Source organism: Vidua macroura, chromosome 19 (genome assembly GCF_024509145.1).
Source record: "Vidua macroura isolate BioBank_ID:100142 chromosome 19, ASM2450914v1, whole genome shotgun sequence".
Lineage (NCBI taxonomy): Eukaryota > Metazoa > Chordata > Aves > Passeriformes > Viduidae > Vidua > Vidua macroura.
Window position 1 is genome coordinate 9,302,812 of NC_071589.1, and position 26,538 is coordinate 9,329,349.

Genomic DNA, 26,538 nt, shown 5'->3' on the forward strand with positions numbered 1-26,538 from the left:
CTGTTCCTGATCCAGGCCAGGGGCTGTTGGCCTTTTTGGCCATCTGGGTACACTGCTGGCTCATGTTCATGCTCAAAATAAAGCACTCAAAAGAAGGAATGTTGGGTGGTCTGTTACAAGTGAAATCAGCTCCTAGCCAGTTCTTTTGGACTATTAAATTAAATCTGGAGAATCATTGTAAAGCTATGTTGCACAGATAAAATGGACTTGTACCTACATCAGTTATCCCTCCAGCCTTTTAACAATCCTTGAGGATAAGCTGCAGAGGGGTTGTGTGTCACAGAGCTCTGAGTCACTGCCCAGCAACAGATACAGGTGCAGAACAGACAATGGAGGCATTTGGAGCTGCAGGGCTGTGACAGGAGCAAAAGTTCAAGATCAGCTCTGTCATGTGCTTGAGGGTGGAGAAGTTTCTAGGAGATGGGCACAGTGCCACAGGTTTACAGCATGGTTGGGATGTGCTGATCAGGACTTTGTAATTGCTGTCAGAGGAAATGCAAACACCTGACAGGGGGTGGTGATTGTGACTGCAAAGGAACGCTCTTAGAGAGCTGTGCTGTGCATGAGATGGGACAAAAGAGCAGCTCTTAATATTTGCATTCTTTATTTTTCCATAGGTTCCTCTGTCATCTTTCAAAGACTCAGCACCTTCATTGTATTTTCTGTGGCACTCATGTGGAATCAACTGATATAGACAAAGGTATGCAAATAAAAAGTGTAAATATAAACCCTCACAACTGTAGCTTCTGCTTCTGGAGCATAGCACAGGATGCTTAGAGCTCATATGAGCAATTTAAGTTCCACGTTGTCAAAGAGGGCTTGAAATTCTGGTTTGGAGAAAGCCCAACCACTCCTGTTGTCTATGAGACAATAAATTTTAACATAAAAAAATTACTGCTACCATTTAAATAGCTACTTAAGTTATTACTCACTTTTGCTTGCAAATACTTGAGAACTTCCTGTGATTCTGAACTAAATCTAACCCTTTGCCCAGATACTGCACATTCAAAGTGCCCCACGGGGCCTAAACAGGGCTTTAGAAGCACAGTGGGATAAATGGCACCTCGCATTCCTGCCCCCAGCAAAGGGGCTGAGACATGGGAGAGCCCCAGGGACAGAAAGGCAGCAGTGAGGGTTTGTTCAGCGTTTCACCACCTCCTTGTGGGATTCATGTGCACATTGTCCCATCCCAGATTCCTCAGAGCAGGATGTGGATGGGACAGGGAGGGCTCTTGGCAGTTCCCTCAGACTGCCTGCCCTTGGTCTGATTTGAATTGAGCAGTGAAGCTTCACGCAAACTTGGTACCAATGGGTAAATAAAACTCAAGATTTTACCTTCCAACCCTCTCTCAGAGGTGTATTTGTTTTCCAGCATCATCTGTGTGGCACAGCCAGAGTGACTCTGCATCCATTTAATTCATGCCAAAAATGCACAGTAGGCAATGGAACAACAGGTACTGTGAAACACTTGCATTTAGCTTTTGCAACTTCCTAAGAATTAACAAGTAACAATTTCCCTTAGAAAAATAATCTTTCCATTAATCCCCACTGTCTGAGCCTGACTGTGTTCCATTTGACATCTTCTTTTCATCCAGTTTGCAAGAACAGCCACACAAATCTAACTGAACTTTTCTCTAAAAGAACAAATCCTAGCATGAAATAATGGTATCTGAAGTGAACCACAAAACACAAATTCATTTTACTTGTATAAAAACGATTCCTTCACAAACAAGACATTTTACTAGGGCTGACGCAAAAACACACAGTACTTTAATGGATTCATGCACTAGGTCAGAGTACATGACAGCTAAACCATAATGTACAAATTTTCAGGTGTGTGTTTGTATCTAGGGTTTGCTTTTTCACATGTCTTTTCTGTAGGAGTTAACTACCTAGCACAGGGATTATCTGAAAGTGTAAGACTTGCCAAGGCTCTAGAGGTACAAGGTGCCCCCTCAATGCTAATAATTATTAGAGCTGTCAGTGCAGTGCCTTGCCAGCACCTGGTGACCCATTCTGCTGCTGGAAAGAAGCAGAAAGAAGAAAGAAAGAAGAAAGGAAAGAAGCAGGAAGAAGAAAGGCAGCACAGAAACTTCAGCACTTAAAGGGCAAGAGGGTTTGCTCTAAAACCAACAATAAAGGCTTTCAGAGCCTACATGGATTAACACAGCAGGACACAATTGTGCCAGGGGTTCATGTTATTTTCCACTGGTTCTAAGAAAAGTTGACAGTTACCAGTGCTGTTTATCTGCCTCAAAATTACAGAAGCTTGAAATCCACAGGCTTTACTGCATACGTTTAGGTGAACTCTTTAAGTAACTACAAAGTCACAGCATTTGTATGCTGCGGCAGCAGCAGAGGGACAGTTTTGCACATCAACAATATTTATAATAAATTTTAAAATGAAAGTGACCTCTGGCAGTTACACAGCTCTAGCCAAACCCAGACATTTAAACAGTTACTCACAGTACAGGGTTGTGTTTTATCTTTTAATCAAACCATTCCAGTTCTGCAGCTTGGTACAGTAGGAATATTCAAACCCAACAGATCTATATTAGACTTCCTATAATAAACAAAGTTTTCATGTATTACATAAAAACATAGCCTAAGGGAAAAAACTGTTTTTCTTTTGGCCTACTTCTTTTTAAGACAGTAACATCCATCAGTGCACTTGCCACCCTCAGAACCAGAAGGCAGCATTTCACAGAACAGATCTGTACAATTGTTCACATCTTTTCACATACTAGATGTTCCATTTTCAACGCTGGATCCATTAACTGGAGGCTCCACAATCAGTCTTGGCTCTATCAGCGCATCCCAGCTTTCAGTTATCTGAAAACAAACCACAGGCAGCACTTGGCAGGTGCCAGCAGCACCAGCAGATGCAATTTCTGTGCTGTTATGCTTTTGCCTAGACCTGAACAATGGGACCATTGAACCAAGATCACAGCTCCCCCTGTGAGTCACTGATCCTACTGGTGAACCTCAACCTGCCCGATGTCCTGGGTAAGGAAAGGTGCAGGTAAGAACAAGTGTGATGAAAGGAAAAGCTGGTAAAGGATCTCTATGAGACATGATGATGTTTATTAGCCAAAGCAAGAACTTTGATGAGTGGCGGTGACCCCAGTTAATTGAGTACCATGCAAGAACTGATTATTATGATGTAAACATGAACATTCTTGCTAGAAAGAAACAATTATTTCAAATCAGATGCATGATTACAAAGGGAATGTCCCTGAGGTGAAGAGAGGCAGGAAGCAGGGCAGGTGCCAGCTCTGCAGAGCTGGTGGCAGGACTCAGAGCAGGCCCCACGTACCTTGGTGTCCTGAGGCACCGCGTACTCGATCAGCTCCTCTCCGTCTGCAGACTGGTACACCAGGTCAAACTTCCCTGGCTCCTTAGCAACTGAAAAAACAAACAAACAGCTCAACCAGCTACAAACCAAAGAAATTTTAAATGTTTACCACAAAAGCCAATCAAAACCAGTTTGGTTTTGGGGTTTGTTTTGGGGATTTTTTGTGCTCAGTGTCTGGGTTCATAATTGTAAGAAAAAATCTTGAGGAAAAATTGAATACTACACACCAAAATTAAGGTAATTATATGACTACTCACATGAGAAAGTCAACAATATGTTGCTGAAATTTGAGAAAAATGCTCATATGACAATTCATTAATTCTGGCTTAAATGGAAACTGCAGGATACACAGTTTGAGAGACATGAATCATTTCAGGTCTCAGGAACTGCATCTTGTCATTGCAGGGACTCATTCCACACCCACTGAAGATACACCATTATGACCTCACACTTTCTCTGTAAAATAATAATATAAAATATTTTCTTTCTTTCTGAAACAATTTCTTTCAGAAAATGAAACCACAGTAGAGGTGAGTTACTGACCACTCAAACGGACTGAAAAAAATTATTTTGTAAATACCCATGAGCATCTTTCAGCTCAACTAGCAAGGGTTAGAACTTCTCAATTTAAATAGCCTTTTTGAGGAAGGAATGAGGAGGAGAGGGGTGTGTTGAGAATGATCCCAAGGAAATTTGGAATACTCCTGAAAGATGAAGTGTTCCTTGGACTTCTGGTTTTCCAGGTGACAGCACATGATAACAAGCCCTTGGTGTCCCCAGGTACGTACATTGTCCTGCTGATGTTGAAAGGATCTCAAGTTCAATCTGCTTTTTTTCAGCATTCCAACTGATTATTTTTGCCTCCTTCACAAAGCAACAAGAAAAGAATCAGGTAAGATACACTTCAGCACTGGATAATATTCCATATTTACAACTAGTGCACAACTTGATTGCTGCCAGAGGAAATAAGTATATTTGGCTATCAAATTTTCCAGTCTCCTTGTACAAAATCTACAAAGAATTAATGCTCAGCAATCTGTAACTACTGGTATCAATAAATCAAAGTTACTCATTGTCACTAACTTTGCAGTTTAAATCAGTACTTGCCCAGAAACCAAGTTATTTAAAGTAGCAACAAAATTTTACTTGCACCAGTTTTAAGAACTTGCCCTGACTTCAAATAGCAGTAGACTCAAATACAGCTACATTTTTCTATTTGAGAGTCTGCGTTTTTTGTCATCTCTAAAATATTAATGATTATTAATAATCCTTGTAGTTGGTAATTTGTTGTTCTTTTTCTTTTTTAATAACAGCTACACCCTTCAAGTTTTCAATTACTTTCGGCTTCTATAGTTTTGATTTTTACTCCTGCACCAGGAATAGCCTGTGGAGTCAACTGGATGCAAGGAAAAACACTGCACAGCATCAAAATATTTAAGCCATACCTCACCTATCATAGTTCTGTGAGTCAATGAAGGGAGGAAAGAAAACCAGTACCTTATAGTCTGAAACTTCAGGACTGTAATTTTCAGTTAGTTCCAGGCGCTGTTGAAAGAAATACAAGTAACAAATTGTAACTTTTCCCAATCTTTGATGATTCCACCTACATCCAGTTTATTCAGCAACAGAAAAGTGCAAGAGCCAAGTCTCCTACTCCTGGGAACCCAAGGCCAATTGTGGTCCCAGGTAGACTTCCAGGACTTGCTGCTCCAAAGGATTTAGTCCAAGTCAGGCTGTGTGAGGCGATTAGGGAGATGGATCCCAGTCTCCTCAGCTGCAGGGATTTCATTTTTATTTACTTTTTTATTTTGCAGTGCAGTGTAATTATTTGTATGGTAAGATTTCCAATAACATTTACGTGGAAAATTACATTGAAATGACAGCACAGACAGCATTTCTTGTGTTCTACAAATACAGAAAGTCTAAAGAAATGCACTTAACTTCTGTATATGCTCCAAACTTTGTCAAAAATCAAAGCCAGGCTTTACAACAAGTGAATTTTTTACAGAAACTGTCAGGTCAGAAATTTAAGAGTGGCCCAAATGAAGCAATTTTAACCTACTAACATTTAGCATTTCCAGAGTTTACCTTAAAGGCAATTTTTTCTCCCACTCGGGGTGGAGCAGCTAGAAGAGGTAACACACTATAGTCTCTCTTGGGAATCTCCATGGGATTCTGTGAAACAAAGAGTAACCCACTGATTTAATTACTGCATCAGTGAAAACAGAAGACAATGTTCATGCTGTTTGGATTGCAAGAATCACTGAGAAAAGCAAGGTACATGCTTTGTTTTTAGATATAGAATACAATCACTTTATTGTTGTTTCACAAACACGTCCTCAGGCTGACAAACAGAATTACAGTAAATAAAACATCAGCCTTTATCCCACTAATCTATTTCTGCTGTTATGAATTACTCTCATCCTATAGGTTCTTTGTACAGTTCAGGCTGCCAGAGAAAGGTGACCTCTGCCTGTGTCAGTCACTCACCTGGACAAGGACAGAAGCGTTTGTCGCAGCTTCATTTAACTGCCTCTGTTTCTGGCCTTCACTGCTGTAGTTATAGAAGAAGCCAGGGTTTGCTCCTCTCCCATGGCCCCTCATCATCCCACGAAACCCACGGCCCCTAGGTCCTCTCCAGAAGTTATCCTCTCCTGTTCCACGCCCCCTTCCGCGGCTCGGGCTGGCAAACGGTCCTTGGACACTGGCTGGCAACTGTTTAGTGCAGTTCCTTACTATGGAATTACCCAGTCCAGCACCTGCTGCAGATTTTTTAATGACAAGTGTGTCTGAATCTGAACTATCAGAGTCTGAAGAGGAGCTCTGTGCTTTGGGAGCTTTGGTGCTGGCTTTTACAGCCACCACATGGTTTGGCACCGATTTTTCCTTTGCAGTGCTGTCTTGTGCTGGTGTCACCTTCTCATCCTCTGTACTCGAGTCAGAATCTGAACTAGAAGACTGGGGTTTTTTAGCATTTTTACTAATTGCAGTCTTAGTCTTTTCAGTGTTAGACTTTACAGTCACTTTATTAGTTTTCACATCTGAATCTGAAGCAGCTTGGGATTTGTCTTTGGGAAGTGTCACCACTATAGGTTTATGGGAAGATTTATTTTCCTTTACATTTAATTCACTGCTGTCACTGTCAGACGATGTGCTGGAGGAATCTGAAGCTCCCACCCTCTTTTTCCTGGACTGTGTTGTGATCTTTTTGGTGCTATTTTTACCAGAATTTAGAGAAAAGCTCTCATTTGCCCGTTCTAAAGCCATCTTTGCTGCAGCAACCTTTGTCTGCTTTTCATCCTTCTTTTTTGTTGCCAACTGCTTCTCCCTCTCTGTTTTTTTCATCTTTTTAGAATGGGAAGTAGAGCTCTCTTCCTTACCTTCTGCGAGTCTATTTCTTCCCCTAACTTCTTCCTTTCTTTTTCTTTTCGTGTACCTTTTCTGAGAGTCCCAAGTATCTACAGAGGTCTCTTCCCTACAAGAGGAATACTCAAGGTTATGCTTCTCCTTTTTCTTTTTCCTCTTATGCTTGCCTTCATTTCTAGACAATTCTTCCTCATCCTCCTTATGTCTGTGCCTTTTTTTGTCTTCTTTTGTTATGTAAATAAAGCCATCATCTATGTCTTCATAATCATCTGCAACTATCTCTTCCAATTTTACTCTGTTAGAAAAAAAAAAAAAAACAACAAACAAAAGCCACCATTCAGCATAATGAACACTCTTTCCCACATGTGAGCAGCTCAGGCAAGTTCCCCTAGAGTGAAGATGCTCCAGCTCTTCCCTGGACAGTCCAAAACCCTCCCCTGCAGGCACAGGCTCCCCTTCCATCTTTGGGAACATTTCCAACTGCTTGGCTCCCTCCATCCTTTTGGACATGCTGGGGTGTCTCAGGTGCTGGGAGTCAGTGCCCGTGGGCACCCGGCTCCCGCTCCACTGCCCAGGGAAGGAAGAGCTCAGACCCCTGAGGAAGCCCCATCCCTGTCCCACCAAAACCTCTTTGGTGGAAATTCACCAAATCCCAGAATGGGTCAGGCTGGAAGGGACCACAGTGAGGTCATCTGATCCCACCTCCCTGCCTAAGCAGGGTCATCCCAGAGCACAGGGCTGTGTCCAGAGGGCTCTGGAATATCCCCAGTGAGGGAAACTCCACATCCTCTCTGTCCTAGCGTGTGGTCCCTGCACAGGGAAGCTCTTCCTCATAGTCAGGTGGAACTTCCTGGGCACCAGTTCCTGCCCGCTGCCTTTTGTCCCACGGCTCGGCACCACCGGGCAGAACCCGGTCCGGCCCCTTGGCACCGCCTTTAGATGCTGACAGCCACTGATGAGGTGCGTGTGTGGGACTGACCCCCGATCCCGCTGTCACGGTCCTGCTGTCCTGATCCCGGTCCCGATCCCGCTCTTTCTGTCCGATCCCGCTGTCTCGGTCCCTATCCCGCTGTCCCTGTCCCTATCCCTCTGTCCCTATCCAGCTGTCCCGGTCCCTATAGCGATCCCTGTCCCTGTCCCGCTGTCCCGGTCCCTATAGCGATCCCTGTCCCTGTCCCGCTGTCCCGGTCCCTGTCCCGCTGTCCCTGTCCCGCTGTCCCGGTCCCTATAGCGATCCCTGTCCCTGTTCCGCTGTCCCGGTCCCTGTCCCGCTGTCCCTGTCCCGCTGTCCCGGTCCCTATAGCGATCCCGGTCCCTGTCCCGCTGTCCCGGTCCCTATAGCGATCCCTGTCCCTGTTCCGCTGTCCCGGTCCCTGTCCCGCTGTCCCGGTCCCTATAGCGATCCCTGTCCCTGTCCCGGCCCGGTCCCTACCGCAGCGAGTCGTTGTCCCGCACGAGGCGCGCGCTCTCGCCGGGCGGCAGCAGCGCCCCCTCGAGGAAGAGGCTGAGGCGGGCGCGGCGGCTGAAGCCGAAGCGATGGCGGATGAGGCTGAGCAGGTCGGTGACGAGCCGCGCCTGGCCCGGCTCCAGCAGCAGCCAGCACAGCGCGCAGCCCGGACTGGCCGGCGGAGGGTGGTCGAACACCAGCCGCAGCCGCACCGGGCCGCCGCCGGCCGCCATCACGGAGGTGGAGGAGGAGGAGGAGGAGGAGGAGGAAGAGGCGGGCACGGGGGCGGTGCCTCAGGGCGGGCCGGGCCGGTCCCGTGACCGCGGGAGCTGAGGGAGCGATGGGGCTGCTCCGAGCCGTGACCGCGCTGTCCGTGCTGCTGCTGGCGGCAGGTACGGGCCGGACCGGGCGGGACGGGACGGGAGCGGGGCCTCTGGGCACGGGGCCTCCGAGTAAAGCGCTCCTGTGTCCCGCAGCCGCTGCCGGGCAGGGCCCGGGCTGAGCCGCGCGAAATTCCGCCTGCTGGGATGGCGGTCGGGAGGGTCGGAGAGGGTAGTGGCAGTCCCGGCGGGAGCAGCAAAGCCTGGCCACCTTGGCTTGGAAAAGCCCGATTGCTCCTGCTCCAGTGCGCTGTTGCCTTCTGCCCTGATCCTTGAGATTAAGGGTTGGAGTGTCAAAGGTCTGTTCCGTGTCCCAGATGGGCAGTAGACTGACTGTGTAAGGTGACTAGACTTTACTGACATAAATTATATTTTGGATTCCTTTAGAAGTGCCTCTCTGTCTGTCTGCATCTGCTCTCCTTGGGGACTGTGAATGTGGGTCCCCGCAGACACCCACATCAAAGTGCTGGGATGAGTTCAGTTGCTCGGGTCATGGAGACAATAACTCTTAAGGCTGCGGGTTCGATCCCCGCACGGGCCGTTCACTAAACAGTTGGACTCGATCTTTTTAGGTACCTTTCAACTCAGAATATTCTGTGATCCTTGTCGAAATTGCAGCTGGTTGTGGGAGTTATTTCACTGGGGCTGTGCCTTCAGCCCAGGCCTTGAAAACACTTAAAGAACAAACTATTCCAGCGACTGGGCTGTTATTCCAGCGGCAGCTCTAACGCCAGGCTTTGATAAGGAAGCACTTAATTACATGCTTCATCCGTGACAATAACTCAGCTGTGGGTGGGGGTGTAAGTATAGGCAGATTTCTTATAGTAATTTTCTTTAATAGTAGTAACACTTCTAATTATCACACTCAAGATTGAAATGTAATGTTTTAGAACAATTTTGGTGGAAAGTCCAAAGCTGAGCCTTTTTACCTAGCTGATTGTTATTTCCCCTCAAGGTGTAGTTCTGAGGCGGCCCCAAGAGCCCAAAGAAGTGTGGGGATATGTGGAGGTTCGGAGCAAGGCCCACATGTTCTGGTGGCTCTACTATGCAAATAACCCAACCAAAGACTTCACAGAGTTACCTCTTGTCTTGTGGCTTCAGGTAAGGTTTTGGTGAGAGACACCTAAGCAATAATTCTTTCCATCTGTGCCTGGTTCAGTCTGATATCTGATATTGTGCAGCTCTACAGAAACAGGATTCAAAACTGCCTGGTTCTAAATGCCTTGCCTTGTGAATGAGGTGTTGGGGTTGGGAAAAATAAGGATGATTTCATTCTGCAGTTGTGGGATGTCCTCAACTGCTCACCTTCCATCAAGTTTGATTGCAATAACAGAGGTTGTTCTTATCTTTCATACAACAGTAGTGATTTTTGTGCATTGTAATTTCACAGCTCCTTTCCTGAAGAGGTTGAAGTCTAAACAATGTTCAGAGAGAGAGAGTAAATAAAATAATCAGAGATTGAGGATGATTTCTAAATGGAAACAATCCCAGTTTGATAAAAATGGTGCCGTGTTCTCCACAGTACATTTCAGAAGTTAATGTTGAATAGAATCACTTGAGGACTTGTTCTTACTCTTTCTGGGTTATTTCATCAGAGTGAAACCCACAAGCTATACATGCTGAGTGAGCTAATGACTTGCAAGCCCCAGTTAGCATAGTTAACTTTTGCACTCCATATTCAGAGAATAAAGTTTTGAAACTGTAGGCACATAGCAGGCAGGTCACCAGAAGCTCTCACAAGTGGGTGACTGCTTCTCTGTTGAATTCTTGCTTTCAGAAATGGCATGTGTGTGCATAGCCCAAGACCATGAGGAAGAGAGCCTGCTCTGCAAATTAATGTGCAGTGCAAAAGCCATTTCTAAACATTTACAATCTGTCATTCTACTTACTGGCTACCTTGTATTTTTCTTCCATCTCTCATATCTATGCCATGCTGCCTTTTAACATCTATGTCATTTGATATTTCCCTGCAGGGAGGTCCAGGAGCTTCAGGCTGTGGATATGGGAACTTTGAAGAGATTGGTCCATTAGACAAAGAAATGAAACCAAGAAATACAACCTGGGTACAGTAGAGAGTTCAGCTTCTAACTACTAATTACAAATGTTTGCTTGTGTAAGCAGATGATCACTACACAAAAAAACACAGAACAGTTTTTTCATTTAAAGTTCAGTAGACCTATAATATCTCAAGTTAAAATATTGTGGTTAATAAATTAGCTTATAGGAATAGCCTTGTTTAGAACTGAGGGGTAGACATTAATTTGATAAAATGTGTCTGGTCTTCTGTAGAACTGTGAAATGAAGATGTCTGGGAAACAGCAGAGAAACTGTAGAAAGTGTTCTTTCAAATCACAGCTTCATTGTGTGCAGTCACAGAGCTTTTTCTGGGTGGCTGGCAGTCTAAAACCTATGGCTTATAATTACAGGTCCAGTATAGCCTTGAAGGGAAAACAAATTACAGCTGCCTGTGAAGGTGGAAATTTAATTAGAGCAATATATTTGTGCTCTCAGTTACCAATAGTCTGAAGTACTCCGGAGTTCCCGTAGGTGACCTGCTCCTGGATCACTGGGAGTTTTTGGGTTTATTTCTCATTACAGATTGGGCACATTGAAGGACTTTATGTTACACATAATTTTTCTGCAAGTTTTTTCAGGTCCAGGGATTTGCTGGCTCAGTTAATAATTTGTACCATCCAAACTAAGTTTTTTTTGCTGGTGCTGAACTGAGGTTTTATACAAACCTTTCTGCTTCTACAGTTGCAGGCAGCCAGTATCTTGTTTGTGGATAATCCTGTGGGCACTGGATTCAGTTATGTGGATGACTGTAGCTTGTTTGCCCAAAACCTTACCGCAGTAGTTTCTGATATGATGGTTTTTCTTGGAGAATTCTTCAAGTGTAGAACAGAATTCCAGGTAAGTGAATTGAATTCTTGTTTATTGTTGTATTTTTCTCTGCTTTTAAATAGAATTCAAAAAGAATTAGGGAACAGACTTCCAGATGAGCAGTGTTTTGCTGCTAGGTAGTGTGTGGTGCAGGTATAACCACTGTCTCTTATTCTCCACGTTTCAGAAGTTGTATCTTGATTTTGGGGTTAGTTAGATAAGCATTGAGGTTGATTTTTGTCTGTTGAGTGATCTGAGCAGCATATATAGGATCACAGCTGCTTATAATTCCAAAATACTTCAGAACCAACCCCAGCAAATCACCAGGATGTTATGGAAACCTAATGTGCAGCTTAAAATAAGAAAAACATTACATGTTTGAGGATGAGAGGTGAACAGCCAGTGCCTGGGTCCTGTGGGATCTGGGAGATGGTTGGAAGCATCTTCTGCCCTTTGCACAACGAGTTCCTTGTGTGGTTTTTCTCTCCCCAGACCATCCCATTTTACATATTTTCTGAATCTTATGGAGGTAAAATGGCTGCTGGGGTTGCTTTGGAGCTGCACAAGGTAAGTACTTGGAGGATACAGTTTGCTTTTCATTTTAAAACGGGGTTCTACAAGTACTTTTATTTTCTGGAATACACTGTCCCTATTGCCTAATTCACAGTGCTACTTACTTTTTTCACTTAATGAAAACTGATTCTAGAGTCATGGATAGGTAAAATTTAATTTATTGGTGTTTTGTTTTGGTTTTCCTCTTATTCATGAAGGCTGTTCAAAAAGGGACCATAAAGTGCAATTTTATGGGGACTGCTCTTGGAGACTCATGGATTTCACCTTTGGGTACGTTTAAACTCCTCAGACTGTGGATGATTTGTTGTTGTTATTTTGTTTTGCTGGGTGTTGTAATCATTCCACGAGTGCCTGAAGTCGAAAAGGCTATCCCTGCCTTAAGTAAACTAACTCTCTAGTGAGTCTGGTAGATCAAAAATAAATACTGCAGCCTTGCAAGTCTTCTTGTGACTGATGAATCTCTCTTTAGAATCTATCTAGATTAGGAAAAGTCAGAGACAAGGTCAGCAAGGAGCACACTTGTATCTGAAGTGGAGGGATGGTAAAATGTCCCTACACATCTCCACAGCCTCTGAGGTGTTTTTTAAGTCCTGTGCTGAAATGTGGCCACCAAGTGATTCATAAGGCTGCAAGTGAGATTTGTGTCTGGTGAGGATAAAAAGCAAATTAAAGGGGTCTTGGTCCTTCAGTGGTATTGGCAAGGACAGGCTTCACAGATCCTCTGCAGCACAGAACAATACCAAGCAAACTCTTAGCTGTCTGCCATCAGCTTGAGAATTTACAAACAAAGTTGTTATAAAACAGATTTGTTTCATAACTCAGTTTTTCCCTTTTGACTTTTCAAACAGATAAGTTTAGATAATTCCCATCCTCTTGTTAGACCTCTGCCCATGTTCTGGCAATGTGCTGCAGTGCTGGGGGGAGAACATTTTGGTAAAAACATGTTGGTTGCTTTAAATAAATTTCACTGGTTAACTCATAGGGGGTTAATGATGTTGCAGGATTTGTAAAGAACCTGCTCTGTGGTACGTAACTTTAGGGTTAAACAGAGCTTACTGTACCTTTTTACTGATTAATTCATCTCCATTTATTTTTTCTCATAAATATTGTTGCCCCAGTAAAGGAGAAGTAAGTTAAATCTTATGTCAATAATTGATTGTCAATTTGATGTGTGAAATCTGTTCCATTTGTTTAGACTCTGTGCTGTCCTGGGGGCCCTACCTTTACAGCACTGTAAGTACCTTCTTAAACTCTTGGTCCTCACTTGATCCCTTGTGCTGCCATACAGTGCAAATGGATGTTGAATTTTAAGATTACCTCTTGGCCTGAATAAAACCTCAAAAGCATGGAGGCTGTTAGCAATAAATGAATGTGGAATTGTAATTGAAGCTGTCCTTCTTTGTGTTTGTCTCCCAGTCTCTCCTTGATGATAATGGTCTAGCAGAGGTGACTGCTGTTGCCAAAGAAATAATGGATGCAATAAATAAAAATCAATACGGGCTGGCTACTGAGCTATGGGGCAAGGCTGAAGGTGTCATTGAAGAGGTAGGATCTTTGACTAACATTAAGAACTAACTGCTGCCTGGGGAGGCACACGATTTCAAATTATCCTTTCTATGAGTGCTGAGCTGGCATGAATTCTTCAGCCCTCTGCCCAGGCATTTTTGCCAGAGTTTGTTGTATCCCAGCGCTGATATAAAGGAGTGTTTGCTATGCCCTGCTGGGAGAGTGACAGAGAAAGTGGGCAGGACAGCCCTTATGGTCTTCCAGTATTGCACTGACATTTCAGCATACAACTAGTCCTCTTGAATCCACAGTTTCAATTTAAACAAACTGTATCTCCTGGAAAGCTTTGAATATTGAAAACTGCATTCCAAGACACAAACTTGAAGTTAAGCACACATCTCTATTTGAAGAACTACAATAGGTGCACAGGATGGAAAGGAACCTCAAGTTATGGTCTGTTACTGTGGGTCACTGCATCTTGTTACTTAGGAAGTTCCAGCATAAAAGACTGGTAAAGTTTTGCTTTGGTTTCTCCTGTTAAAAGGTTGCTCCAAAATCTCATTCTTTGTTATATATCATTCTTTAGTACACATAAGGCTCTGGCTTCCTTGGACAGAAAGGCTAATCTGGAGCCACTTCCTTTTTTTACTTTTTCTGTTCTTTTTTTGGAGTTTTTTGTTGTTTTTGTTTTTATTTTTCTTTCTGTGATTCATGACTGACAGTGGCTTGTACATAGTTGGTTTCACTTCTTGCTGTTCAGAAGGAACTTCTGGTTCCTGTTTTACTTTTCAAATCTACTTGGCTTCCTCTCTCAGTTGTGATGGTGCTGGCAGGTGAAGGCATTGCAGTTCTTCTGCAGTTGCTGTTGTGAGCTGATTTCTGACCTAAGCATCAGAACTTTAAAAACTCAAAAATCAAGTAAAGCAAGACTTCAAGAACCTGGAGAAACTTCTGTAATGGCAACACTGCTCACGTTTGTTCTTGGATGCAGGCAGCCTCTGTCAGCTGCATCAGAGCTGCCAATCTGCAGTGCTTGGGCACATCCAGCTGTCAGCAGTTCCAGAAGAGGGGTGGCTCATACCCAGCACCACATTTTTGAGGAAGCATTTTATATTTTGGAGGATTGTAGGTTGGAAGGATGTTGAGCGAGAGTGGCACCAGACCAGACCTGGCAGTAGAGGCTGTCTAAAAGCATCACCCGGCACTGCAGCTCTCTGCCATGAGTAACGCAGGGTAAGACTTCCTGTAGCTTCACATCTGCTTCAGAGGAGTAAATAACATCTCTGGCACAACCCATGTGTGAACAATACAGACTTGAGGAATCTCCCACTTCTCAAAGCAAATGTAGAACTGAAGTTTTTCCACAAGTATCTTCCTGGTGTGCAGGTAAAGTGACAAGTCACAGGGTCCTTTATTTAGGATTAACTTATCCTTTTTTTTTTTTTTTTTTCTGTTCAGGAGAGACTATTCTTTGTCTCTGAGAAATGTTTTTGAGTGTTACTGAAATTATCTTGTGTTTTCAGAACACAGACAATGTGAACTTTTATAACATCTTGACTAAGGAGGTTCCAGAAGTGAAATCAGATGAACAAGAAAATCTCCATCTCAGTAAGTTGTATTTAAATACTTAAATTTCTGAGGCCCTGTGTTTCCATTCACATACCTTCAACTCTGACAGTGGAAAGAGTCTCAATGTAGCACATCTTTAAAATGGATGTTGATATTCTCCCAAGCAGAACTTGTTTGCTCTTGCATAAGTAGAGACAGATAGGAATGTGGAACAACCCTATAGATGACACCTCCACCTCTACACCCTGCACAAATTACAGCAAGGAAGCAGTCAGTATAATTGCAACATCATTTCAAGACCTTTTAAGTTACTTCCTCTTACTGTCTTTCATTCCTGTCTTTAAGACAGGACACCAAAGTGTCTCATCAGTAGAAACAGTCTGATTAAATTCTTGCTCCATGATTTTTGTGCATCAATGTGAAAAACACACATGTAGAACTTCTTTCAAGCTCTTTTTCTGTTGGCTTCATAAGGGAAGGTGAAATTAACTCCTGAAAGTAAAACATTGCAGCTCAAAAATAACTGGTCTTTTGAGAAGAGCCAAGTGGTTAAAGCAGAAGCTGATGCCCAGAAAAAGTACAATGCTAGTTAAAACTAGGAATGGATGGATTCTTCCTGTATCATCCTGCCCTAAATAAGGGTTGACTTCAGTGGTTTCTAGTAAAAGCAAGCAAATCTCTCTCTGTGGTGTTGCATTTTCATTAGAAAAGGGTTTGTTGGCCGTGGTTGACACTGAAGATTGTTATCTGTGCAGGATGGAGTCTTAAGTGTGCCACTGATCAAAGCGTGCTCGATATTTTCCAGTGCGGCTTTACCAGCGCCATGTCAGAAAAATGCATCAGAGCAGCCTCGATGAGCTGATGAATGGGCCCATCAGAAAGAAGCTGATGATCATTCCTGACTGTGTGAAGTGGGGAGGTACTTTGCTGTCTGTTAGTGTGCACCTGATGAGTTCATTACGGCTGTTTACAGTATTGCATCCTGTAGGAGAATACTCTGGCAACTGGTCACGTTCATTTGTCATTGTCCATGGGGCTAAGGAGGGGATTTGTTCTCAGAAATGAAGATGTTGTGGGGCAGGCCTGTGGGAGCAAGTGTGGTTCTGGTTCTGATTCTGCTGCTCATATCTATCTTTAGCCAAGTAACTAAAAATACAGGGGGAGGGAGGAAGATCCTCTGTTTTTCAGGAACTGGTTTCTGTCTTTCATGCAGTCTTGCTGAAATTCCTGTCAGTTTTTCTGTGCCAGAAGTCTGGTGTCATGTAATGATGCATCTTACAGAGGAGGGGGTGTAAAACAGGCTTAAAGGACTGATGTCAGCACTCTGTGTGTAAATAGGAGCCAGAAACTACAGCATTGTCTATGAGCTCCAGTGAGAGCACAGCTGCTGTCTGGTCCTCCTGTTCCTCAGACTGATAAATCACTGCCACTTTTGGCTAGGACTGGTTTTTGTGCAGCTGTGAACTCCATTTTAAAGCCTTTAGCCCATGCTTCTGTCCCAGTTTGGGGATGACATCCTTCATCACTTAAAATTTATCTTTCTGCTTCCAACCAGGTCAGTCGAGACAGGTCTTTGAGAACATGGCTGAGGACTTCATGAAACCTGTCATCGATATTGTTGATCAGCTTTTGGCAGCCAATATCAGTGTTACAGTCTATAATGGGCAGCTGGACCTCATTGTTGACACCATGGGTGAGGAACTTCTTGACTGGGGATGGAAACAGAACATGTGATGAGTAGAATGTGGAGCTGTCAGTATATTGGTACCCAGATTTCTCCAGTCTTTTGTGCAAACCTCTTACCTAACTAGCAGTGCTTAAATATTACAGTCATAAATGAGCAGCACTTAGGATGTTTTGCTTATATCCCTCTGAGACAGGCAAATCCTTTACTTCCATTATACTGTTGAGAAATGGATCTGCAACATCAGTAATTGCTTGTTTCAGTGAAGCTAACAATTGACTTAATCCTCCTGGATAGGCACATAGATGTGTATGTGTGTGTGCTCATTCATAGGCAAAGAATGCTGGTAATTAATGAGGGAGGGTGCAGTAGAAGAGTGATCACACCTGCTCTTAGTGTAGGCTCCTGCACACCTTGGGCTTTGTTTGCTGCTTGCAAGATGTTGGTTTGATCCAGGGGCAGTTTGGGAGCCAGGCCAAATGCTGCTGAAATGCCTCACAAGGCTGCTGTGCTCCTTTCTGCTGGTCTTTTCTCACTGAGTTAAAGAATCTGCAGTCACAGACTCCACAGACACCTTCCTATGTTGTGAAAGGCTTTATTCCTTGTATGTCTCTCTCCACTTAGATATTCAGATGCCCTTCATGAACCACACAGCAATCAATAAATCCAGGAAGCATGGTATTTAGGCTGTCAAAACAGATTACCAGCTAGTGATGCTCCAGTTTATCACATTTTCGTCTAAAAAGCTTTGTCCCCCTTGGAGTCCTAGAATTGATCTTGTTGCTGTCTTGACCTCCACATTCTCTAGCAGCACCTGGAAACAGAAAGCCTTTTCAGTCTCCTCTCAATGAGTGTCCAAAAAACAGGGAAACAGTGCCTCTTCTCATTTCCAGGAGGGGGACTTGGTATGGCTCATCCTTCTGCATGGCAGGACATTCAAGGTGTTTGAGGTGCAAAGTGAAATATGTTGGAATTTCTAGGGCTGCAGAGCCTCCAAGAAACACATGTTCAACTTGTACAATCCTAAATCCATTTCATACACACCTTCACTGTTTACTTATTCCCTTCTCCCCTCCATTGGTTTGTTTCAGTTTGTCCTGAATTTTCCTAGGCATAACAAAATTGTTTTTAGGATCTGAGTACACAGACTCTGTGCTAACTGCTGTACTGGTATCCAGTACAGGGGACATCCAGCTGAACTGGACTCCCAAGCTGCTGTGGAACCAAGTATCAGTAATTTCCAAGTATTGATAATCAATGTTTGGAAATCAATTACCAATACTTTCCAAGTATTATTAATCAATGCTGTCTCTTATTTCCAACAGGCCAGGAGGCCTGGATCCGGAAACTGAAGTGGCCTGATTTGGAGCAGTTCAGCCAGAAAAGGTGGAAGGCACTGTATGTGTCTCCAGAATCTACTGAGACAGCTGCTTTCCACAAGGCCTATGAGAACTTCGCTTTCTTCTGGATTCTCAAGGCTGGGCACATGGTAAATAATTAAGTCCTTGGGGTGGAATCAGCAAGAAGACTGAAGATGTGTATGTAGCTGCTGTCTGCTTCCTTATAGCAGCTGCTTATCCTTTGCTTTTCTCTGTGCTAGGTGCCAGCTGACCAAGGAGAGATGGCACTCAAAATGCTCAGGATGGTGACTCAGCAGCAGCACTAGGGGAGAGGAGGTCATCTGGTCTGGCTTCCTGTCCAGCACCAGGGCTCTGGAGAAGTGTGATTCTGGATCCTAAGCCAAAGGAGGCACAGTGGCTGTTTTGACACACAGCCTCCCTCATCTTGCTGATACCGTGCACAAGTGCTTGTGGAAAGGCATTTTTTTCCTTGAATGAGTTATTGCTTTTGAATTTTTAAGCTGTGATTTGCTGCCTTAACACTGTTCATAAATGACTCTTGCAGAGGGAAGTCACCTGTCATAAAGAACAAACCCTGAACATTTGCCTTGGAAGGATTTTGTGCTCTTGCCCTTCCCTGAATGCACCCTTGTCTGTCTGCACACCAAGAGTAAAACTGATTTGACTTGATTTGCTTTGTGTTTCTCTGGGAGAGGTGACCTGCTCCATGAGGCTGTGGAATGTTCCTTCCTTTGTCCTAAGGCTTGAGTCACCTGGCTGGATTACAAGCTCAAGACGTGGAAATGCCAGGACAGAGGACCTGCCCTAGAGGAATCAGTTCATTTCATCTTGCTGAGGTGCCTGAATTAGGATCCAGGATTCTTCACACTTCCTTTGCTGTGGAGAGAGAAAAACATCCCACAGAGGAGGATTTGTCCCTTTTCATCTGACCATTTGTTTCTTGTTTCCATTTTTCTTAATGCCCACTACTCAAACTTTGCCTTTATCCTCAACACCTAAAGCACCTCCAGCAGGAATTCCTGCTTTTCGGTATCCTGAAGGAGAAGGCCTGTTAATACTCTCTTGTACCAAAGAGTCCCAACAGACAGGAGCCTCTTAAAACCTTCTGGGTTTAGCCAGAAGGAAAGGAGCATTATTTGAGCAATAACAGCAGAATTTTGAAAGATAATAGGAGTGTTTAAAAGAAGGATATACAAAATCTTGATCCATGTTTTTTAGAGATTTTTTTTTATGTCTTGCAGAGACCTATTATTTTGAAACATTTTATAATACATAGTCAAGAAGAGACTTGGTCAGACATCATTTGACTTCTGCTATGGAGCATGAAGTAGTTGTTTCTTACTAGTGTCTGATAGGAGGCACAACAGCTGTTTCCAGCTGTCAGAATCCTAAATAAATAGCAACCTCTCACTTACTCCAGCCACTGAAACTGTAATGAAATTCCTGATAGCATTGTCTTAGCACGAACTAAGGCACTGTCCTGGTTGAGGGCAAATTTGGGAGGGAACTTCAAAAGGGTCCCTCTAGAAAGGAGAATCAAGCCCTTCCCTCTACTGGTTTGGGAAAAGATTTCCTTGGAGAAAAGTGAAAAAAAACTTTGTTTAACAAACAAAGTATTCACAAGCACAAACATTTAATATTATTAAACAATAAAACCTCTTGCTGTTCTGAAGAGATGGCAAATTCAGAAAGTCCTTGTTGTGGGGTGTAGCTCAGCTTGCTCAATCTCTTATCAATCCCTCCTGTGCTGGAAAATGCCACATCCCAGGCCCCAGTGGGCCACAGGTGTGAGCTCCAGTGTTTTCAGTCCAGAGCAGGTTTGAACAGTTCCAAGAAAAAAAACAAAAAAAACAAAAAAAAAAAAAAAAACCACAAAAAAACCCCAAAAACAACAACACAGTCCAGGGAACTTCATTGCCTCAGCTAGCTGAAAAAAAAAAAAAAAAAAAAAAAAAAAAAAAAACCAAAAAAAAAAACCACAACTAAAAAGCAAAGGAGAGCTCTCTCCCATCTGTGCTGCAGACAACACAGTCCAGGAGAGAAAATTGCTGAAGCTCTCTGTGTCTATGATTTGATCACAACTGCCTCCATTTCACTGCTTCACTCTCAGATCTAGTTTTAAAGGTGCAAAACTTACTTCTGGGCTGAATAGACAAATGGGGATACAATTCAGCATCATAAAGCAATACTAGGACGGGCACAAAGCTGCGTGAGCACACCTGCAATCACCCAGCAGCTGCACTACTGGCACCTAATAATTGCTTTCCTTTTTCAAGTTCCCTTCTTGCATTCTTGAGAACTTTAGCAATGCAAGTCCAGATTTGTTTTTTTAAACACCTTTTTTTCAATAAATAGGTCCAATTCATCTCTTTTCAGCATCACATTGATTTCACTGCTTGAAAATGACATATTTGCTGTTTTGGCTTTTAGGTGAACAAGGGGAGGTTGCTACCAGTGTGTAAATTTGCATATCTGAATTCTTTGAATATTTTTAAATAATTTGCCTAGCAAATCAGTATGGTTTTGCCTGGGAAATATGCTGGTTTGGGCTGTTATAATTTTCTTCCTAGTAGAAAGTATGGGCTGTGATTTGGATTTGTGTTGGAGATTGTTGATAACACAGGGTTGTTCTAGTTGTGGCTGAACAGTTCTGACAAGGCCTTTTCTGCCCTCATCAGACCCTACCAGTGAGGGGTCTTTGGAGAGCACAAGGAGTTGGAGGGGACACAGCCAGGACAGCTGACCCTAACTGGCCGAAGGGATGTCCCAGGCCAGGTGATGTCATGCTCAGCTGGGGGAGAAGAAGGAAGGGGGGACACTGGGGGTGATGCTGTTTGTCTTCCCAAATAACTGCATGTGATGGAGCCCTGCTTCCTTGGAGACAGCTGCACACCTGCCTGCCCATGGGAAGTGGTGAATGAATTCCTTGTTTTGATTTGCTTGTTGCCTATTAAACTGTCCTTATTTCAACACATGAGTTTTCTCACTTTTAGCCCTCAGTCTCTCCCCTATCTGTCTCTGGGGGACAGTAGGTGGGCAGCTCTGTGGTTAGACCATGACAGCAGTTTGAGTAGGCTGGTCCTCAGTCCTGTTATATACAACACTCTGCATTAATCCTAAATTAGTACTATAGGGCTTGAGAGAGGAAAATAATTGAGAAGGTGGTCTCTCCAGAAAGCAGCATTTAGTGCTGTTCTCACCCCTCTTTATCAAATGGGACATTGATCAATTGTCATGGGCTGGTGCTCAGTCACAGGCTTGAGGCATCTGTTCCTTTTCCTGCTTTGTTTTAGCTTCAGCAGGTTTTCCTGTTGGCAGAGACAGCTTGGGAGGAAGAAAGATGGTGTCAAGAAGGCTGGTGGTAACGATTTGTTGGTTTTAGGGGCTATGCCAAATCTCAATGTGCTAGAATAAAAACACTTGCCCATGGAGACAGGCTTTTAACTAGGGTTCATTTAAATGCAAACAACAAAGCAGCAATCCGTTAGCCTCAAGGAAGATTCGTTTTATTCCAGTAAAGGCTTTGTCACTGGTGTGTCACAGCTCTAGATCATGACAAAGGTAAGTCACCTATCCAGCAGAGGCTGTAAGAAATCAGTTGCTTTGAAAGGAGTTCAAGTCCTGCTGTGTATCTGGTTGGCAGTGACATAATTTGTCCACTTTGATTTCATGCACTGTGCCTTTTCCAGATAAGGGTAGTCACTTGGCAAATCCATTAGAGTGATTCATTCTAAATATTAATAAGATGTTTTACAGATGCTGGATCAGTCAGAAGAAAACAGCCCAGTGTTTGTTTTTCATCAGGCTCTGATTGCATAGGTAGCCTGACAGCCACTGACTTATTTTGGTCACTATCATTTTAAGTTAATTTTCACAGAAACAGATCTCTGTTAAAAATCAGTAATTCAGCATGCTGCTTCAGCATGAACCGTTTCGGCTTTCTATAACAATCTACCTTCTTCAAGCCAGAGAAAGAAACATAAAAGTTTCTTTCAAAGCCACAACAAAAGAAGAATGTCTGTACTGAGGCAAGATGGAAATCTTGGAGCACTTCTTCATTGTCATGTTGTGTCTATTATCCTGTAAATATTCTTATGTATGGCAGCACAATTTTTATGTGTCACTTCTGAACTCTGAGACATATTCATGATTTTCTAGAAGGGATTCAGGAATGGAGTAGAAATTTATCTGGCCCACAAACTGATGCAGAAACAAATTCAACACCCTTTGTGAGTCCACCCTCACAAAGTTTCTCCAAACCTGGTTTTAGCCTTAGCTATATGATAGATTTGATAGTTAAGGGTAGTTACAGGTCTTGTGGAGGAACAGATGAACCATTTAGTCTTTACTTGGGGAGGATTTTTTTCCCACCACCCTTTGTGGTGGGTGATTGAGGTAGGAGAGAACCGTGTTGGCAGGAGAAGAGGTGTGTTAGCATGAACAGCCTAATGCTGCAGTTTTCAACCAGTCACCTAAAATATTACCAAGGAAAGCAAAGGATCCTTTCATATATTGACCATTACTCTTCACTGTGTTTAAGTAATTCAGTGGCAAGCATTAGCAGAATTGATTATTGAATTAACTATAGCAATGGTCTAAACCAGTTGGGAATACTGCTAAGCCATGTCCCACCCATAGGAGATTTCAGAACTTCCAGCATTGGTCTGAAATGCTCCTAAAGTGGTAATCTTCAGGACGTGCTTTTTTTTACTCCCTCCTAACCTACTTGAGGCTGGAAAATAAGGCACTATAAGGGCACAGCACTGTGTCTCAGAAGACCAAAAACATACAGATTCCAGCTAATGTGTCAGCTCTGCTGTTCAGTACTTCCATCGCATTATTGCACAATTCTAGATACAAAGTACATTTGGGGTAAGGCAAGATTTAGGATGTAGGACTTGTCCAGATTTCATTTGGATGTCACATAGGCAAACACAAATACAGATTCACAGGGGACTTGAAAAAAACAAGGCCAGAGTGACTGTACAGCAGAGAGGCAAACATCACACTTTCACTGAAGCTGATTGAAATCCAAGAGCTTGTTTCTCTTCTCCCCTAGTTTTTATCCTCCAGTTTCAACACCAACATTTATAGGTAGATACTGTTCTGAATAGGGCTGTATCAGTTTTTAAATGCTGTGAATCCTCTAAGACACAGCTGGAATAATTCCATCTGCAAGCTGTAGTGCCTAGACTTGACAATGCCTACCACAGTAATTTTTGAAGGTAGCTATAAAGTCTGCTAGAACCAGCCTGGTTAAGCTGCTTTTCTATTGCTTCTCTGGTCCTGAAGTGTCCTTTTTAGGGCTATTTCTCTACAAGCTGGTTGCAGTGTGTCTTTGAACCAGACTCTGCTCACCAGCATTAGCCCCACTTGGCCCGTGGATGGTCACAGCAATAATGATGCTGCATCTACATTCTCCTGTATAAATACGTTTATTCTGTCCTTTATCTCCCACTATCAGCCAGCTTGGACTCATCTCCCTCAATCTGTTTGGAGACACAAGAAGTGATGACTGACATTAGCATCAGTATGGTATACCATGTTCTAATCTTGCTATTCTCTCCCATTTCTCCTTGCTGAATACAGCAATATCTGGGAATTAAATTCCTGTAGTCAGCTCTACTAAAAGCAGATGGAACATATTTATTCAGATGTTGTGTAGTCCATCTTAGATAGGACAAAATAAACAAAATTGTAGAAACTTCATTTGAAGCAGTAAAAGATGACTTTCAACAGTTTATATCTTGTGTTATGGGTGAGTTAGGCTAAATACACTGGCTGGTGCAGCCTCACCTGTTACAGCTGCTAGATGATTTTCTAGATGATTCATTTCTTTTTTAACAAATTGAGGGAAGGAAAGGAGGGGAAAAAAAGTCTTCAGGAATCTGGGGCTTAGGTCTGTTAATGTGATTTCCTTGTTAGAGCCAGAGAGGAATGCCTGTGTGTCACTTGACAGCCCTATTTGGGGTAGAAGTTTAAAATTGCTTGACTGCTGCTACTACACTGGGTCTGCTTTTCACAGAGTTGTCCTGGAGCTTTAAACATTTTGTTGCTTTCAAGAGGTTGCCAGATGCAATTGTATGTTATAATCTAAAGGAAATGTAAGCCTACCCAATTACTTGGAGCTGGTCAGAGGAAAGTGGGCAGGTGCTGTCCTTTCCCTGAGGCAGCAGGGAGGTTTCTGAAATGTACCAAGAAGAAAGCCTTGGCCTCAGGGCATCTGGGGGACTGTGGGATGTGGAAGAGGGAGAAAATTGTCCATTCACCTCGGCTTTACGTATTATTCTTCTTGCCAGTCTCGGCAGGTGGGTGCCTTGCGTTGGTGACAGATGTGCAGTGGAGTGACCGACCACTCGGTGGAGTAAGGAGACCTCGGAATGCCAGGGGAACACGCTGGCCTTGGCATCTGCAACCCTGGTGCTGTCCCTGGAAACACCAGGGAATATTCGTTTGATCCTATGAATTCCCAGTGGAATCGGCTTTATGGGAACCGCCACAGAGGATTGTTTATTTTAGCTGTAACTTCGGGAGAACAGGTAGTTTGGTCTTTGTGTAGCATGTGTGTTGTAAGAAGAAACAAATAAGGCATTAATGTGTTTGAATTTAGTGCAGTTGTTCTCTAGCTGGGCTCATCAGACAGAGTTTTGCTCATGCCTAATTCATAATCTGGTAATAATGTTGTTGAAATCAAGCAAGAGCATTCATACTGTGTAAAATTAGTCCAGTAAAACTTTTACAAGGTGAGGTCCTATAGCATCAAGAATATTTCAAAGGAAGATCCTTGCTTGTAGAAATGTTTCTCCAAAATTTTAAAGTTTTGTTCTTGCTGTTTAACTTCTTATAATAGAAAAATAGATTAGAGGAAAGGTAGTAAAAAAAAAAAAAATCAAGTATCTTGCTTCTGTTCCAAACTTAATTAAGCTAGTCTGAGAAAACTCCATTACCTCTTAAGTAATATTTTTAAGTTCTTAGGGGCAAGGGTTAATAAGCTGATTATTTCTGCCTGTTACCAGTTTGTGACATTTAAAGAGAATGTCCAGTTGATCAAGTACATCTGTTATGTGGTTAATCAGAGCAGTCAGTGGGAAACAGGATTTGATTCAAAATACAGTAAGACTATGAGAAGCTAAATATTCAAGGAGGGCTATATTGTGTATACCATAAAGAGAAATTGGACTGTGGAGCTGTTCTTAGGGGCTGGGTCTCTGGATGTGGCTGGAACACAACCAGAATTGCAGATAGGGCCATCAGCCCTGGGGAGTGCCCTCCTTTGACAGTGTTTCTGACAGCAGATTGCAATTTGCTATGTGAGTGGAACTGACATTGATGGAAAAGCAGATGATTGTAAAGAAATCCTGCAAATGACAGCCATGGCCTGTGGTATGCAATGATGCAATGAAATATTTCCTCTTGAACTATTTATTCAAGCAGATATGGTAGCACCACCAGTAGTCGTATTTCAAGTTCTAGAAGGAAACTAGAGTGGCAGTATTTCACATAGTTCTTGAATCAAATGAAGAAGTTGCAAAGTATCTCTGATTAAACACGTAGTTATATATACCAGTAAGGAAAAATAGCCCACTGGTGCATGCCCTACCTAGAAGTGGAGAAGCAGGGATGAGCAAGGAGCAATGTCAACTACACCACTGAAATAAAAAACAACCTCCTGGATTCAGCCCTAAAAACTTCACCTTGGCAGAGCAGCTGCCCAGCAAGTGGGTGGAAAGTGTTTGGTTTGCTGTCCTGATTTTAGTCCCCATAGGACACCCCCAGCTTTAAGCTCACAGACCTTTACTGACAGCATCTCTCATCCCAATTCTCTTGTGTTCAGTACTATCAAATCATCTCCCAGCTGTCAGATATTTGCTCCACATATTCAGCTGTCTGTAATGACAGCTTCTACAACCTCTCCAACTCTCTTATCAGCTTCATTCCAGTGCTTGCTGGTACTCAGGCTGTCTGTGGCAGTTCTTGAACTTCAGCACTAATTCCCCAAACCATAGTGCCTAAACTAAAATCTTCTTCCCCTGCATCTGCCCCTTCCAAGTTAGTGCAAGATTGACACAGATTTTAATGATGACAGTTTTGATCTAAATCCATGTTGTCCCTTACTTGCATATCTAGACCAAGTTCCTTGATCTTCCAGCAGAAGATAAAGGAGAGTCAGTGGAAATTAACTGGATTTCAAGAAACTGAGCACAACCCCTCTGAGGGGTGGGAACTCTTCCTCTAGTCATGACAAACAGGAATATTCCTTTTTTTAATTATTTTTTTCCTACCACAATAATTATTGTGACTCCACTTCCCAGTCTGGGCCTGCACAGCTGCCCACCTGCACACAAAGAGGGGAGTCAGAGCAAGGAGTCACTGAGACAATCTCAGCAAACGAGGTGGGACACTGACACAGATGT

The 26,538-nt window shown here is 43.2% G+C and overlaps 2 protein-coding genes across 4 annotated transcripts; one reads left to right on the forward strand and one right to left on the reverse strand.

Annotated features, from left to right (window-relative positions):
- Positions 1-1,748: 1,748 nt before the first annotated feature.
- COIL (coilin) lies at positions 1,749-8,401 on the reverse strand. The gene is made up of 7 exons (XM_053994751.1): positions 8,154-8,401; positions 5,846-7,016; positions 5,444-5,530; positions 4,853-4,900; positions 4,144-4,219; positions 3,317-3,405; positions 1,749-2,832 (listed from the first exon to the last, which is right to left on the reverse strand). The coding sequence occupies exons 1-7, from the start codon at positions 8,399-8,401 to the stop codon at positions 2,737-2,739; spliced, it is 1,815 nt and encodes a 604-aa protein (XP_053850726.1). The 3' UTR covers positions 1,749-2,736.
- On the forward strand, positions 8,260-21,098 carry SCPEP1 (serine carboxypeptidase 1). Of its 3 annotated transcripts, none has more exons than XM_053994753.1 (13): positions 8,260-8,278; positions 9,504-9,649; positions 10,522-10,611; positions 11,306-11,461; positions 11,924-11,998; positions 12,202-12,274; positions 13,200-13,237; positions 13,421-13,549; positions 15,034-15,118; positions 15,885-15,998; positions 16,635-16,772; positions 18,089-18,252; positions 18,364-21,098. In XM_053994753.1, the coding sequence occupies exons 2-13, from the start codon at positions 9,575-9,577 to the stop codon at positions 18,427-18,429; spliced, it is 1,203 nt and encodes a 400-aa protein (XP_053850728.1). In that variant the 5' UTR covers positions 8,260-8,278; positions 9,504-9,574; the 3' UTR covers positions 18,430-21,098. The 3 variants fall into 3 exon arrangements, with proteins under 3 accessions (XP_053850728.1, XP_053850729.1, XP_053850727.1); XM_053994754.1 differs by lacking the exon at positions 8,260-8,278 and adding an exon at positions 8,460-8,560; XM_053994752.1 differs by lacking the exon at positions 8,260-8,278 and adding an exon at positions 8,954-9,120.
- Positions 21,099-26,538: the final 5,440 nt, after the last annotated feature.